The sequence below is a fragment of the Tyto alba genome, unplaced genomic scaffold, assembly GCF_018691265.1.
Source record: "Tyto alba isolate M040663 unplaced genomic scaffold, T.alba_DEE_v4.0 Super-Scaffold_32, whole genome shotgun sequence".
In the NCBI taxonomy this organism is placed as follows: Eukaryota; Metazoa; Chordata; class Aves; order Strigiformes; family Tytonidae; genus Tyto; species Tyto alba.
In genome coordinates, this window is record NW_024881307.1 from 60,122 (window position 1) to 76,279 (window position 16,158).

General features: G+C 51.8%; 1 protein-coding gene across 1 annotated transcript; it reads right to left on the minus strand.

Annotated features, from left to right (window-relative positions):
- Positions 1-1,652: 1,652 nt before the first annotated feature.
- Positions 1,653-15,937, minus strand: LOC116960399 (electroneutral sodium bicarbonate exchanger 1-like). Its single transcript, XM_042800714.1, has 24 exons — positions 15,723-15,937; positions 14,902-15,036; positions 14,305-14,440; positions 13,930-14,090; positions 13,426-13,557; positions 12,990-13,096; positions 12,700-12,857; positions 12,239-12,326; positions 11,597-11,736; positions 11,333-11,431; positions 10,683-10,857; positions 10,410-10,543; positions 9,248-9,493; positions 9,036-9,141; positions 7,966-8,127; positions 7,206-7,319; positions 6,676-6,837; positions 5,867-6,118; positions 5,032-5,100; positions 4,313-4,486; positions 4,079-4,213; positions 3,532-3,635; positions 2,033-2,137; positions 1,653-1,791 (listed from the first exon to the last, which is right to left on the minus strand). The coding sequence occupies exons 1-23, from the start codon at positions 15,736-15,738 to the stop codon at positions 2,050-2,052; spliced, it is 3,093 nt and encodes a 1,030-aa protein (XP_042656648.1). The 5' UTR covers positions 15,739-15,937; the 3' UTR covers positions 1,653-1,791; positions 2,033-2,049.
- Positions 15,938-16,158: the final 221 nt, after the last annotated feature.

The window sequence follows — 16,158 nt, forward strand, 5'->3', positions numbered from 1 at the left end:
GACTGGGGGAGCTGTTTTAAGGCACCAAAGATGCGGAAAACACCCAGCACCAAGCCTGCATCGCTTGGGAAGGGGGTTGCTGCTAACTAAAGCATCGCGGGTCCCTTCAAGGATTTTCTTTTTTTTTTTTTTTTTTTTTTCAGTCCTAAAGGAACACCTCTGAGAGGGTTTTTTCCCCTCCAACTTCTTTTCCCTCTGCACAGAGAAATACTAAATCCTCCCCAAATAAGGACCCAGCCATGGGTTTATGGTGTATAGAGGGGCCGGCTGCAGCGCTGGGCCTCACAGCCAGCCTGGGGCATTGCACCTACCTTGTAGAGGGCCTAGAGTCACAGTATGAAGCAAGACCTCAGCGTTCATTTCAGAAAGAAAGAAAGAAAGAAAGAAAGAAAAAGCCACCAGACCCGCAAACAGGATAAGCAAAGCTTCAAAGGGAGAAGACGGCTGCAGAGGGGCCCGCCAGGGAAGCCTGGTTTGCTTTTTAAATGAGGAATTGCCCAGGCAGCTGCCGCCATTTTGCAGCTCCCCGAGGCCAGGGGGGAGGCCGAGCCCCGAGGGGCTGGGCCCAGCCCACTCTTCATTCCAACCGGCACCATTTCCCTCCCAGGGTGGGATTTGTTCTTTCGACACAGAAGAGGTGCCAGGCACATGCTGAAAACAATCCCAGCCCCTGGCCCTGATCCCTGCCAGGAGCGGGAGTGGGGTTCAGCCTGGCTCTTGCCTCCCACGTCGAGGAAAATACGAATGGAAAACCTAAAATTGTCCCCTAGTAGAAGCCCAGCAATTCCATTTTAGGGGCAGGGCAGCACTAGGATTGGTTCCACAGCCACCCAGCACTACAGCCGGTGCAGTCCACTGGCTTAATGCTTGTACCTCCCTGGGCATTAAAGTTGATTTGCCAAACGGTGGAGAGCTCAGGGCTCTCCTCCACCGGGACCTTTTCTCTCTGGGGAGGGAGAGACGGCCCGTCGCAGCAGCAAGCGCAGGGCCATGCTCAGAGCCAGGCCCAGGAAGGCAGCCTGGATGGGACATGCAGGGGCTTCACACAGGAGCAGCAGGAAGAAAACCCAGGCTGGGCACCTTTCCCTTCCTGCAAGCCTTTTGGGTTTGCCTCCCTTCATTTTTGAAGAGCTAAACCAGCCTCCTCCCACCCTGACAGTCCTCGTGCCACGCTGGCAACAGCCCAACTACACTGTGCAAAACCCCATCCCTTAAAAAACAAAAGTCTGATTTTGGCCCTGCTTGGTGCTGTCCTGCTTTCATCCGTACAGAGCAAGTTTATCTTTTCTTGTCCCCACCCGTTCCCAAGGAACAACAACTTGCCATTGTTGCCTGGGGCCGGGTTGATGCACAAAGGCTCCCGCAGCACTGGGACAAGCCGGTGGTTCGGGCACTGGTCCCAGCTGGGCACTGGGCACCAGTTGCAGCTGCCAAGAGCCAGGAGCATGTGCTGAGCCCTCAGCAAGGTGGGGGGCTGCGAGGAGACCTTCTCTGCTGGGGTGTAGTGGCCCCACTGCCACTACAAAACCGCAAATACGCACGCACGTACACATGGAGGCTTAACAACACCGTCCTCCCTCCCTCCCAGTGACTGGGATGTGCACCTCTCTTTGCTGGTGTAGAGACACCAAATGCCTGCAGCACACCAAGGATAACAGAAAACACCTGCACGGCTTTAATGGGAATCCTCTACATGCAAAAAAAGTCACTCCTCCCTGTGTCTGCGTTGGCACGTCCCTGAGTCATGTCCTTACTCCTCTCCTTCAAAGTCAAGATGCCCCGACAGGAAAACTGGAGGAAAAAGAGGAAGAGGGAGAGCACCATCAGTGGCAGACCTGCCGGCCGCTGTCGGCTCAGCCCCGTCCGTGGGACCACCCCGGCAGAGAGGAGCTGGTTTGCGTGCCACGGTCCTGGCCGCCTGCTCCCGGGGACGGGCCCTTTGCTCGGCATCGCCACCCAAAGCACGGGCGAACCGCAGGCACGCGCTGCCGCTTGCAGAGGAGCACGGGCACGGTCACAGGCAATCCCTCACCTCTTCCCTCCCCACATTCAGCGTGCTTCTGTGCTCACGGGGACAGCCTTCCATACGTCCGTTGTTGAAATTTCACCTGAGATACCAACCTCGGAAGGATCGGTCCTGCAATAAATATTTTACACAGCGTGTAGGAAGTGTGGGAAAAGCAAAACAGCGAAGAAACTGCAAAATACACATTTCCTTAACACACACCCGGTGCCCAGAACAAACACAGGACAGGATGAAGATCCGATGATTGGTGTTGTGATGTCACCAAGGAGGAATGAGAAGCGAGGTGGAGGCCGTGTGGTCCTGTTCTTCTACTTCTCTCAAGGAATGTTTTGACATGACTCTGCAGATTTATCTCCTGCTCTTCCCCTTTTCCCAAGGGATGTTTTGCACCACTCTGCAGACACTATCTCCCATGCTTCCTCTTTTCCCACAACAACTGCATGCATGTTGCACCAAGAAATGTGCTGTGTCATTACTCAAGAAACAACGGGTTGACCACAGTCCCACCCAATCACACATACACATTTTGATAAATACCACCCCAAGTTTGTATTTGACTCGGAGGGACGATAATCAACACCACATTGGAGGGACAGGTGGATGGGTTCAGTGCTCCTCGCCGCGCCCCAGAAGGGGTGCCTTTTGGTAAAATTTATGCCCTCAGCTATGCTGAGTGATTACCCGGGGTGTAAGTCTGTGTTTGCAATCATTTTTGTGTGTATTGCTATACAGCCAACTGCAGTTTGTGCATTTATCGTAGGCAATCTCAAAGAATCCGTAAATGTTGCGTAAGAATGAACTGTACTATTCATGCACCTGACTGCTTCTCTTGAATGGCACCGGACCTACAGCACATGGGCTGTTTGTGCACCTGGTGTCAGGCCTATAGTCACAGCAATAATTGGCATAGCTATTAAGAGGATAAGTCCAGCTGCCCTCAGCCCCTCTCATCTCTGAGGACTGGCTAGAACACAAGGGGATTCACCTCTTCACCTTGAATGCAACACAGCAGCCCGTGATTATGGGCACTGATGCACCAAGTGTGTTAGCAGCAGCAAGAGGAACAGGGCATCCTGGAGAACCAAAGCTCAGTGTAAACACAGGAGGTTTTGCTGGACGGGGAGTTTGGGGAGGCAAGCCTGAGAGCTGCAGAGCAGCAGGCCCAAGCCAAGGCTCTTGCTGGTGTTTAGCCCTGGAGTGGGCTCCTGAGCCACTGCTGGCACGGATCATGCCTGCAACTCCTCATTGTTAAGCACGAGGATCTCCAGCTACAATCAAGGCAATGATGATGCAAGTTTTGGGGGTCACACGTGAGCTGGGCAGCCCCTCTGCTTGGGGTCAGAGCCCTGCGATCACATCCTGCAGCCCTGCCCATACATTTGATTTTCCCACGCAGCTGACTGCTGGTTTCTGGGGGATGCTCAATAAAGATGCAAGGGGAGAAAACTGTGCCAGAAGCCTTCAAACTAATTTTGCCGGGGGTCCTGGTGCTTGGTGGGCTTTACCTGTCACTGCTTTGCTCTGGGATAGCTGAGTCACTGGTCTTCCCCAGGTTCAGCTGAACTGAATTTCCAGCAGCAGCAGCAGGTTCCATCATCATCTGGGACTCCTGATGTAAAAGGGACAAATCAAGTTCTCTGATCAAAGCGGAGGTAAACCAAGCAGCCAGCAAAAACATTGCATGATGCCCTCTCCTTCTGACCCTTGGCAGCTTTAGCGATTAGTGCAGCAGGGCAGAGACCTTTCAGTCCAAACACTGGAGGGGGAGCATGGATTTAAACACACTATTATGAGCAAACCTTTCCATAATAATAAAAACAGTCATCATCACCATCGTTACAAATGACTCATTTGAAAGATTATACCCCAATTCAAGTGTTAAGCTCTCTCCTAATTTAGGAAAGAAAGGTTACAATGTGGGATCCAGGCCATCAGGATCTATTTCTATTGAGTTCTGACCTTCCCCCAATATTTCAAGACAAGCTGTGATAGCAACAGGCAATGGCACAGCCTGAGAGAGATGTCCAGCCCTGAGCACCCAGAAAGTGTTACCTCTTCCCCTTCGGCTTCATTTTTCTCATCATCCAGCAACTTCTTGCTTTCTGGCATAAGGTCATCCAGAAAGCTGAGCTCTCGCTGCGAGAAGCAGAAATCCATCACTTTCCGGACAAAAACGAGAGCCAAAACCTTCACGAGTAAGAGGGAAGATGTGGTGAGGCCCAAGATAATGTGACATCTCACTCCGGCGCTGCAAACATCCCGCTGCCAAGCGGCACCGGCTCTTACCATCATGGGGAAGATGATGGCGGCTGGGGACACCTTGATGGCCCAGAGCAGGACGAGGCAGATCAGCTGGATCATGGTGAACAAATGCACCTTTCGCAAGGGGACGTGCCGCAGGTAGATGAAATCTGGCTGGTGTTTTGCTGGCATCCAAAACAGCTTCAGGCGGTTGAAGAACTGCAAAATCAAAGTGAAAAGTGGCCACCTTGGGACTGCAGAAAGTTTCTGGCCCTCTTGAGACGTGGGGGGACTTTTCAAGGTCTCGTGTGCAGTGAGAAATCCTGGATCCCACTATGTTCCTCCTGGGAGCAGCACCCCTTTTCCCTTCACTCCATCTAAAAACCAGCCAGCCCACGAGAGCTGCCCTCCAAATTGCAATTGATCCACACTGTTCTATTATTAGCCTTTCCTGGCCCACTGAGTCCCTCAGCAAGGATTTCCACTGCTAGCAGAAATTGCCTTCCTATTGCGCTGAATTCCCCCATTTTCATGGAACCAAACACCGACCTGCCCTAAACTGTGAAATAAAGAGCGTTCTGAGCTTGCCCGGTCCTCCCAGACCTCTGTAACCTCCCGTGCCCCCACCAGTCATCCCCCTACACCAAATATTTCCACTGTTTGCTCCTGGAGAGGTTTTTTCCTACGCCACCACTTTTTTCCTGCTGCTACAGAGATGAAACACCAGGGAGCTGACACACTGCGCGCTGTACAACAGTCTGTACCTGAATTCCTCTGAGTGACGACGTGCCCATGTAGAGAAAGACGCCATAAAGCACAGGCATTGGGATAAACTGAAAAAGAAAGAATGCAATAATTTATTTCTTGAAACTGCATTTTCTGTATTACCCACCTCTTCTACAGGCACTGTCCAGAATTGCCTAAATCTTCCCAGTTTCCACAGGGTTAGAGATGTGTCAGATTTTCACCATCAGAGATTTTGTGTGTGCGAGTGAGCTAATGCTCTGCTTTATACTGAACCTTTGAGTGACCTTTCATCCAAATAATCCTCTTTTCCAGAAAAGTTGGAGGAAAAGCGGTGTTTTCACCCATGCTACCATGTGCTGCATTCTGTGTCAGTAGAAAACCATTTCTACGTATTCGTGTGGCGAGAGGTAAAAGCAAAGTGCCCCCTTTTAGCCTAAAGATGAGATTACTTTGCGCAAGGAAGCCCATGGGGACAATGTCAGTGTGTTTAGCTACTGGGAATCGTTGTTTTGGGGCATCTGGGGGAGCAAATTGCAACCGATAAAGTGCTCCCTGTTTGAAAGAGAGCAGAAGTCTGAATATGCTTAATGGTGACCCATAAACACGGGTGGGCCTGAAAGATGCCTGAAAATTAAAGCAGCTGCCTTGCTCGCTTGCCATGAGCCCACCAAACGGGGGTCTGAAGGGATGAGAAGTGTCACAGAGGCTGGCTTCCCACCGTGGGGCAAGCCCCAAGGTTTGGCATCACTTCCTCCTCTGCTCCACAACTGCTCAGGCCTGGAGAGAGGAGACCCCTTTTGCATAACCTCCAAAAAGCTTGTGGTTGTTGGGTGCTTTGCAATTTTCTCTTACCTTTAACGCAGACGTGAGGAAGACAGAGCAACCCATGAGCACAAAGATCATCAAGCCCGTGACCCTCTGCTCTCGTATCCCCAGGAACTTGGGTTGTTCTCCCGGAGCTAAGCAGTCAGATTCTACTTTGAGGCTATTCACGTGGGTGATGGACAGGACGGTCGCAGCCACAAACCAGGGCAGCCCCATCACAGAGCACACCCCGAGCATCACGGCCACCACGAAAAGGTCCAGGTGGTACCCGCATCCTTTCTGCAGGGAGGAAAACAAGAAACAGCATCCCACAGTGTAAGAGCGCAAGGACAGCATCACAAGTCAGACTCAAACCCTACTTGAGCACAACTCAACTTCTTGAAAATTTAAAACAAGAATTGGAAAGAAACAGGGATGTATCCAGTCTCTGAGCAAGCACCTTGCATCAAAATCTGCCAGGAGTGCAGACAGAGTGCATTTGGAGAAACTGTTGTTTTCATTCATAAAGCAATTTCCGCTGCTTGCAAGTAAGATGCAACTCCCTTATCCCTGGCAGTGCATCAAAACAATTCATTCCCCCAGCCGTGGTTGACGTTTTAAAACAGAAAAGTGCTTCTGTATTTCTCTCAGATTAGTTTGCGGCTCCAAAAGATTGCTCATCTGAAGTCTCCTGTCATTTGCTCCCTGTGTCATCATGAACCCACGAGAGCATCTTGCCATGCAGTCTGACATTGTCCCAAAGCAATGCCTTCCCAAAGCATTTGGAATAGGAGCTTTTCCCCATCTCTGCAGGCCGGAGAGTGGGGTGGGGACAGGGCCATCTCTCAGCCCCTTACCTTCAGCCTGTGCTCCTTCCTGTTCACAAGGACAGCAGTGATCTGCTGATCCATGAAGATCAAGATGGTGCAGAGCAGAGCTGGGATGGGCGCAGCCAACACCGTCCACCAAGGGTTCGGTCCTAGGGGGTTGATGAACCACCCGCGGTCGTCTCTAGTAGGCTGCAACAAAACACGCACATCAGCATCATCTCCCAGCCCAGCCACTCCACTGGCTTTGATCTTCCCCTCCCTGCCTGTGTCCAAGCATCTCCCAGCCCTGGCTGCATGTCACTCTCTCCTGTGGGGCGTGCTCTTTGTCCTCTCTAGTGTCAGTGTCCTCTTTGCAAGCGTCCACAGATACTTCTCCTGGAGGTATCTAGTTTGGGGGCTGTCTTCTAGTTTCCCGAAGGAAACGATGCACTCGGAGGTGGAAGAAGAGAAGGTCCCACCACCACCATCTCCTCCAGACTCAGCCCTGATCTGTCCCAGCATCACCTTCTGGCATCCCCAAGGGCTGGAACCAGCTCCGTGCCAAAACCCCTCATTACCTTGAACACGTGGGGGACGTGGAGCTTTGGTGATGGGATCCCAATCATGAAGTCCATAAGCACCATGATGACGATGGTGAGGAAAACAGCAAAGTCACTTACTGTGGACCGCACCTGGGGCAAGAAACCAGAGCTGACAGGGGCGTCGCAAATGGGGCTCTAACATGAGAGGGAAAAGTTGGGGACATCAACAACATGAAGGCTGGTTAACGAAACCCCAACACTCCGAGGACATGCGGCTGAACCCCTTGGTTACACATTGCTGCTGTGTTTACCCCTGGGAGATTTGGTGTCAGACAATAAAAGATTTTAATTAGGTGGAAAAGGGTTGTTTGAATTTGAAACTTAAAAAAAAAAAAAAAAATCCAAAAAGGGAACAGATGTCTGCCACTACAGCCACACTCACAGCTAAAATGGGAATAAGGACCTGAGGCATCATTTATTCCTCATCTGAATCAACTTCCCCTCGAGCACATAATACACAGAAGGTGGGAAAAACTCCCAAACTTTGGAAGACCTGATTTCCCACTGCCTGAGCGAAAAATTGCTCTGGGGCAGGTTGCAAGGCAGGTGGGAAATGCTACGGTCATTTTGCACTCATGGAAATGAGTGAGGGACGTCCGAGCTGATGGAGAGCTTGACCTTCAAGGTCAGCATTTCCCAGCTTGACCAAGTGATGCCAAGTACTGCTTAGTGCTCCAGGAAAGCCATTTGGGGAAGTGAAGGTGGAGACTGCTACTGGCCACCATCTTCTACTTACTTTGGTTGGGAAGTAACGGCTGGTTTTAAACTTCTTCAGTAAGCTCGAGAGCACAAAGGTGGAGAAGAAGAGGATGCAGCACCAGAAGAGGACATTGGGTGCGTAGGGGCCGTTGTGTCCACAGGCGGGTCCTTGAAACACTCCATGCAAAGACTGACATTCCTGGAGAAACAGAGTGTCAGGACACAAAGGCAGTGCACGTGTGGCATGGAAACCTTGAGTAACTAGGGGGGCTTGAGGATTTCGGCCCAAGATCCATGCCCCTGTGACTGCTGTGGCTGGAGATTTACAGTTCATGACCAGCAGCAGCTGAACGAGTGATACATCGAACTGCACGGAGGAGAGCGGAGAGATGAAATGTGATGGGACACCATAACATAGACCCGCGGTACATCCTCTGCTGCAACAGCAGGTAACCGTGGCTGAAGAAGACACCAGAGGGGAAGGAAACGCTGGAAACTCTTGACGATAGAGAAAGAGGGAATGGGGAAGGAGGGCTAAGGCAGCCATGGTAGGAAAGGAGAAGAGACAAATTGTCCCTTCCCAGGGGAGGCCTCGCAGAACCTGACCAAGAGGGGGTGAAGATGTCCAGAAAAGCTTCCCATCCCTCTGCTTCCAGCAGCAACAGCCCTAGAGGCTGCTCAGACATGCAGATTTATGCATGTACCTGCAGGCAGCACTGAATAAGAAAGCAAGGCCTAGAGTTATTAGCAACCAGTTAAGGAAGCCAATTACTACCTTCAAGCATGAACTTTAGTCCTCCAACTGCTACCAGAATCAAACCACCCACTTATCGTTGCTCCCCGTCAGCAATATTGTCCAGCAACAGAGCGGAGGAGGACAGTTATCTCCTACAACACCGGGGACAAGGTGGATTGGATAAGGTGGACTCTCCTTCCCAGGTCCAAGCGGCATAAAACCACGTATTAAATTTAAGTAGTGGCTTTCCAGAGCAGCACTAGCCCAGTTTGAAGTCCATCATCACCTAACGGGCTTTGACCTTTGCACCACACGAATGCCCCCGGGCCCCATGGCCGCGGTGCGAGGAAGCAGTGGCTCAGGGCACTTACAGCCACCGTGAGGTTTTCCCAGGTGATGCTGGACACGTTGATCTTGTTGCTCTCCCAGAAGCGCAGGGTTTTGTTGCTGGGATGGGTCGGTGCCTCACACTTACAGCTGGGAGGAAAGAAGCCAAGACAGGGGTCAAGGGGTCAAAGGCTGTGAAGGTGCAGCCCTGACCTCCTGTCAAGGGGCAGACGTGGTTTTGGAGGAAAACACCCACTAGTAGGTGGTGAGCAAGTCGAGCTTGCTGTGCATGTGCACAGGGTAGGTCTCCCGCAGACGATTCAGTTTCTCCAGAGCCTCGTAGATGAAGATGAAGCAGATGAGGGAGGCAAAGGCTTCTTCGGTGAAGCGGGTGATGTAGCACACCAAGGAGCTGGCGTCGGTGGCCACCAGCACGATGCAGAAGGCGGCAGTCCACAGCCCGATGCACGCCCGCAGGGAGAGATAGGAGAGCGTGTACTCCCTGGGAAACCCAAACAGCATGAGGGGTGGAAAGGCCGGCACGAGGCTCCGAGCCGTGCCTGCCTGCGGGGAAACCTGGGAGCGATTTAGGAGCGTGTCCAGGCTGCGGAGGGTCAGGGCAGTTCCCATGGACATGGACAGCCAGCCTCGGGGCTGCGGGGCAGGCTGGGAGCCTGCAGGAGGAGGGGCCAAGGACTGCTTTATCATTATTATTATCAATTATCTGGTGTTAGCCCTCGGAGGCTAACTGAGGTCAGGTCCCTGGTGTGGAAGAGGTGGTGTTGTCCCACATCACCCTGATGCCCTGACACGGAAACCAGAGGGTTTTGCGCTCAGTCACCTGCTACCTGCAAGCTGGGGCTTGATAATAAATTTCATTGCAGTATGGGTGGTTCATCTCACATCAAAGTCACCACCACAAAAGGACTGTCATGGAAAGTGTCCATTTCACACAAAAAGCTCCTACTTTTCAATAAAATCACCAAAACTCAAAGTATTTCATCACAAAACTATTTGCATGTTTGGGCAAAACATATTTCCACTCCCAGCAAAAATCAGACTCAAAAGTGCCTGCTTTGGTACTCAGAGAAAAGCCAATCTTCCCTCCTTCCCAAACCAGAGTGACTTGTCTCATCTTTCTTGTACAGCCCATCTTGGGCATCCACATCCTTTTGCTTTCTCCCCCTCCCCCTGCTGCGCTTTAACCCTAGAAACCCCAAACGACCCCTTCCACACTGCAGAGACCGAGGGCTCTTGCACCATCACGTACTAAAGCAGCAGCATGCCATGTCTCTGGCACAGAAGACAACTTAAACCAAACAGCTACCACCGAGAAAAATAGAATAAAAACATCTTTTCCCCATCGCTGCTGCCTTCTGAAGGCCCTTGCAGCCCCCAGCCGCAGCAGGCAGCATTACTTGCAGAACTTGTAGAGGATCTTTTCAAACACGAGGACAGGTCCAGTGCTGCCGAGGATCGTGAGAGGTTGTCCAGCAAAGAGGGAAAACACCACACCGGTCAGGGATGCGCCCAGCAGTGACTCCATGGCACTCTATCCAGGGAAGAAAGGCAGCAGTCAGCAAATAAAGCAGGGAAAAAAAAAAAACAAAACCAAAGCAAGTTCACTGCAGCAATGTCTTCTGCATGAGTTTCATCCTCCCCCATGCCACCCAACCCAGAGAGGTGCTCACTATGTGGCCATGGGTCGCCTCCCCCAGCAGTCCCCCGAAGGTGATGATGGGGGACATGCAGGCACAGTAGAGGAAGAGGAAGGACGCCAGACACTGCAGCCTCAGACCATCCCGAAAGTCACTCCAGTACCATGGGGCTTTTCGCTTCACATCCCGGATCAAACCTCCAAAGAGCCTGGAGGAGGGAAAAAAAATCAGACTGTTCTCTTGGAAGAGCACAACAGAGTTTGCTTTCCTACAGAAGGGCCACCACGAGCACTGCTAAAAGGAAGCACTCCCCTTCCCGTTTTATACCCTGTAGAAACCGAGGTACGCAAAAACCCCCTCCAACAAAAAGAACAAGGAACCAACTTGAGGGCCTGGCCCCTCTTATTGCAACAGTCCCTTGCTTTGAGAAGCAGCAGAGCTCTCCCTGGAGGTATTTACACATCTGCTTCCACCCCAAATCAGGAAAACCTGTGTGCAGCGATGCTGTGGCTGAGCCCAGCTGCCCAGATCTGCCCCCTGCCCAGCCCAGGGGACCAGGCTGGTTATGTGGAGCCCCTTCACTCAAGCAACCAGCCCCAAACACCTGCTCGAAGGGAAGGTGCGTGCTGAGATTGGAGAGGCAAACAGAAAAAAATAGAACCCCCAACTGTTAAAGCTCACACCTTCCTGTCCGCTGCAGCTCAGGACCGCTGTGTTTCTCTGGCTTGCTGTGAGAAGCACTGTCATCGGGAGCTGCTGGCATCTTCCTTTTTTGCTGTTGAAATGGAAGTAAGATAAAGATATGGATTTGGAATCCCTGGCTTGTTCTGCTTCTGCTCTGGGTGACTGTGTCAAGCTGGGCCCTTGTGAACTCTGGCCCTGGGACAGCATCCCTGTCCTGCCCGTCCCCCTCGCACCTCCCTCTGTCACAGCACCCACCTGTGATGGGACTGTTTTTCGGGGGCTTGATTCGAATCGATGGATCCCATTCTCCTGGTGGCAAGACCGTGACCTGATCCAGGAACTCGTCAATGCCGGCCACGAGGTCATCCCGGCTCTTGGCTTTATAGGCAACGTCATGGAAAACCTGCCCAAAGGAGACAACCTGGTGAGAGGCCAACCCATCTTGGATGTCCTGACACGTGCAACAAGACCTTGGCTAAATGAAGGATAATTTCCCCCAGATTCTCGTCTGGAAACGCCAGGAAATATCCACCCCAAAGTTAAAATCTGTGCATCCTGGTATCTGTAATCATATGCGTGAGGCCCCCATCCCCCATGGCACCCTGCAGCCTTTTGCTTCAAGAGCAAGAGAAGGTTTCCTGGCCCTCGCAATGCCACCGCTGGGGACAGCGAGTGGGGGCCCCGGGGAGAAGGACGAGGTGCAGGATGCACCCGGCTGGGATTTCAGCCTCCAGGACGGGGGGTGGTGCAAATGCCTGTGGTTGCTTTGGGGTGAGAACGAGGGGTGGGCTCTTTGTAGAGCTGCGGGCAGCTGGGACAGCAAATCCTCTTCCTCACTATTACAGAGACAGGGAGAGGTGAAAAAAGCCAAAAAGGACCCAGAGATATCTCTGATCTTGTCGCACCTCATCCGTCATGATAGTAGCCATTGACCTGCCAATCTCATGGTACTGCTGGCCTTTTCCTTCTGGTCCAAGCAAAATAAATAGGAACCTGGGCAAGGAAAACAAAATGAGAGAGAAAAACATGCCCTTGCTCAAAGGGCACCCAAGGAAATCCCCGGGAGCTCCCAGCCCAGAACACAGCTCTAGCGGGGACACATAGGCTTACTGAACTCTGTGGTGAATTTGAAACTCATCAAAACCAACCACGAATTGAATTTTTGGGCCAACTTTCATTAAAATTGGCCAACGGGTTTAAAAGATAGAGCAGGGAAGGGAGAAACGATGGCAAGGCTATGTGAGTGGGAGAAACGTGCTTGCTCTCGCTGGCTGCATTCCCTGGGGACGCCAAACCGATGCATGCAATTTGGTGTTGTTTAGTTGGGTTTTCTTTGAAATGAAAAGTTTGTGCTTCTTATCTGGACCTTATCGGGATGGGAACTTCCATCATGCCCGAGAGGAGGGCAGCTGGGGTCAGGCGGACAAATGCCACGAAGGGCTGCTGAAGGAAATCCAGCTCTCCTACGAGCACGTCAGATGCTTCAGCCCCGGTGGGAATTTTCTTCATGAAGTGCAGCTCCGCCTGGGCACGACAAGTGATTTTCAGGCAATTACTCCAAAAGCAAAGCCCACAGCACTCTGCAGCATGCTCTCCAGCCAAGTTTGCAAGAGCAAATCTGGCCCAAAAGGCATAAGAAAGCTATGAGTGTCTCACCTTGCTTAAATCCATTGAGCTGGTCTCACGGTTCACCCCGTTTTTATCTCCTGCAGTGGTGGCAGGGTGAGGGGTGAGTGTTTGGGCTGGTGGGAAAAAGAAAGACACACAGAAAAATGGAAAAAGAGCAATTGGGATGCCTCTCTTTTGCCAGGAATAGCCTAATGAGGACGAAGACCAACAAAAAACCCTCACCTGGGCCCAAAGCCCAACAAAAACCCCTCAACTGGGCCCAAAGCCCAACAAAAACCCCTCACCTGTGACCAAAGCCCAGGAAAAACCCCTCACCTGTGGCCAAAGCCCAACAAAAACCCCTCACCTGGGCCCAAAGCCCTGCAAAACCCCTCACCTGGGCCCAAAGCCCTGCAAAACCCCTCACCTGGAATGTCAAGGGGGTGCAGGTCTGGTTGCTTCCCACTCCCATCACCAAACAAGTGCAGAATGGGGAAAATGTTGCTTCTTTCCTTCTCATTCTGGTGGTGATGCTTCTTCAAGAGGAATTCTCGAATTTTCGCCCGTGGGCACTCATCAAACTCCTTGGACTGTTCTTGCTGGCCCAGGATCATATCTGGGGACGGCAAAGGGAAATTAAGCCATTGGAGCAGAAACCCCGTCAAGTCCCGACCCCCAGAGCCCCTGGGGAAGGCTGCGGCCACACAGGCCACCCTAACGCAGGCTCAGCCTTGCTTAGCAAGACGTTTTATCACAATTCAGCCTTTGGAGGGAAAGCAAGAATTTTCTTTTGCTAATAAACATCACCTAAGTGCTCATTTACTACTCTCAGGTAATTATTTCCCATTCTAAATAATGTAATTTTCTTGCCCAGTGTGGCCTTTCGGTCTGACTCTACACATTTAACCAAACTGGAAGCAATCTACAGCGCAGAGTTTCCCAGAGTTTCCCTGGCTGATCAACTGCCATTTGCCAGCGCCCACAATACCTGCAATCTCCTCGATGTTGTTGGCAGAAACGTCCAGCAGCACTGTGCCGTTGAGGATGCAGCTCCTCAGCTCAAAGAGGCTGTGCAGGGACAGCGTGGCCACGTAGGGCTTGCTCCAGCGCTCGCCACCGTCTTCCACGTCCTCCTCAAACTTCAGCCACCTGCGGGCATCGGGCACCATCAGCCCCATTGCGAGAAAACAGCCCCAGCAACGCAGCCCCTTGGGTAGAGCTGTGGGGTGGCAAGAGGGGAAGGCTCCACGCAGCAGCACCTGCAGCTGCAAAAGCCTCGCCTGCCGGGGAGCAGACAGCAGAGCCCGCGGGTGCTGTTGGCACAGGGTCTCCTCTCCTACCGCCGTCGGCAGCAGAGATTTACCTTGCCCTTTCCTTCCACTCAGCATCTTCACCCTCTTTCACGCAGATCTCATCCAGCTCAGTGAACAAATCATGGGGGGTGTGCTGCTCATCTTCCTCGGTCCCGAGGATGAACTGCACCCGCTGGGATGGGGTGTCTGGGGGCAGAAGAAAAAGCCCCATCCTGTTACCGTGCTTGAATATGGCCCGTCACGCTCACATGCAAAGTGGACATGGGTTCAGCCATAAATATCCGGCTGTCCCCTCTCCCCTGGCTCTGTCCAGGCTTGCGCAGAGCCACCAAGTAGGAAAAGCATCAGTTCCACCTCTGCAAAAGGATGGGCAGCTTTTCTTCCCCACATTTCCATTTTTAAAGCCAGGATCCCTCGAAGGAAGGTGACCCTAAATCCATTATGCATTTAACTACCTTAAAGAAAAAAAAAAACAAACAAACAAAAAAACTGGGCAAAGTTTGGAAAAAGGAGGTCTTGCTAAATAATGTCACTTTTCCTCGGAAGAGCAGCAAGTCACTCCAGCTAGTCACAGTGGACCTGTGTGCAGAAGACCCCATTGCCTACATAGCCCTGAGGAGTTTAGTGAAAACTGTGGTGGGACTTACAGTGGTAGCCCTGCTCCACTGGGGCAGAGTCCTTCTCCTGGTCACCTTCCTGGTGCTTCTGGCTGCGGGGTCGGTGGTGCCGGTGGCTCTGCCTCACTGGTGGCATCCACATGCCCACAGACAGGTTCCGGTGGCCTGTGAAAAAGCAGCATTTGCAGCATTCTTGGTATTGTGGGTATGGTTCATGCAGAGGCCACGGCTAAATCAGTGCAGCCGTCCCAGAAGGAAACACCCATTTCTCTTAATTTTGTTTTCACTGGATCATCAGAGACCTCTCCTTTTTTTCCAAGCCTGTTTTACTCGAGCTTTGCAACAACAGAGAAATAACAAGTGATGGCTCCTGGTCATCGGAAAGTGCCCTGAATTATCGAACCTCTTCCCAAATTCCAGATTTGGCTCGACAACACTCAGACTTGCTCATTGAGCAGTGACAGAAGGTATTTATTTATAAAATCTTTGTATGGCAGAAGGTGAGAAGATCAAATCAGTCCCATGATAAATCACAGCCCCATGCCTGCAGCTGTCAAATCAGTCTCCTGACCTCTCCAAGCCCAGGAGCAGCTGCTGTGGGAAAACAAACCACGCATTATCCAACCCTGTGGCTAAAACTCACACCGTGGCCTCTGCAGGGGCTTTTCCCCTCCATTTGAGAAACTGTAATAGTAAACAATGTGCAAATAACTGTGCTGCTTCATTAAGAAGCACAGCACGTTTTCCTGCATGTGAGGGGACACTGAGCAAGGGATGTTGTAGGGTCTTTGTGCAGTGGGAAGAGGCGCTGGGCTGGTGGCCCCTCTCTGAGCATCTCAGCAGAGACTCACCTTCCAACTCCTCCATCTCATAGTGAATCCTGACAACACTGCTCACTCCTCCCCGGTCAATTACCGCCTCTTCGTCATGTCTCTGTTCAGCAACGAGAAGAAGGGAAAAGTTGGAGATGGGTGTGTAGAGCTCCCTTACGTCCCCCCAGCCATCACCCACCCCTGCCTCCACGTCAGTCCACGAGGCCTCTGGGTGCCTCCTCCTCCAGGCACGGCCCTAAAAACACAGACTTGGAGGAGCTGTTTCTTCCCATACCCAAATAAAACAGCACGTGGCATCACCTAGATTGTATACAATGTGAGTTGGGAAGTTACTTACTACAGGGGGAGAGGCCTGAGGGTTTCACACTAGAAAAACAAACCTCCTGCCTCGTTCTTGCAGTTCCTTTTTTTAAAAAAACAAACAAACAAACAAAAAAACAAAGGGATTTCCAAT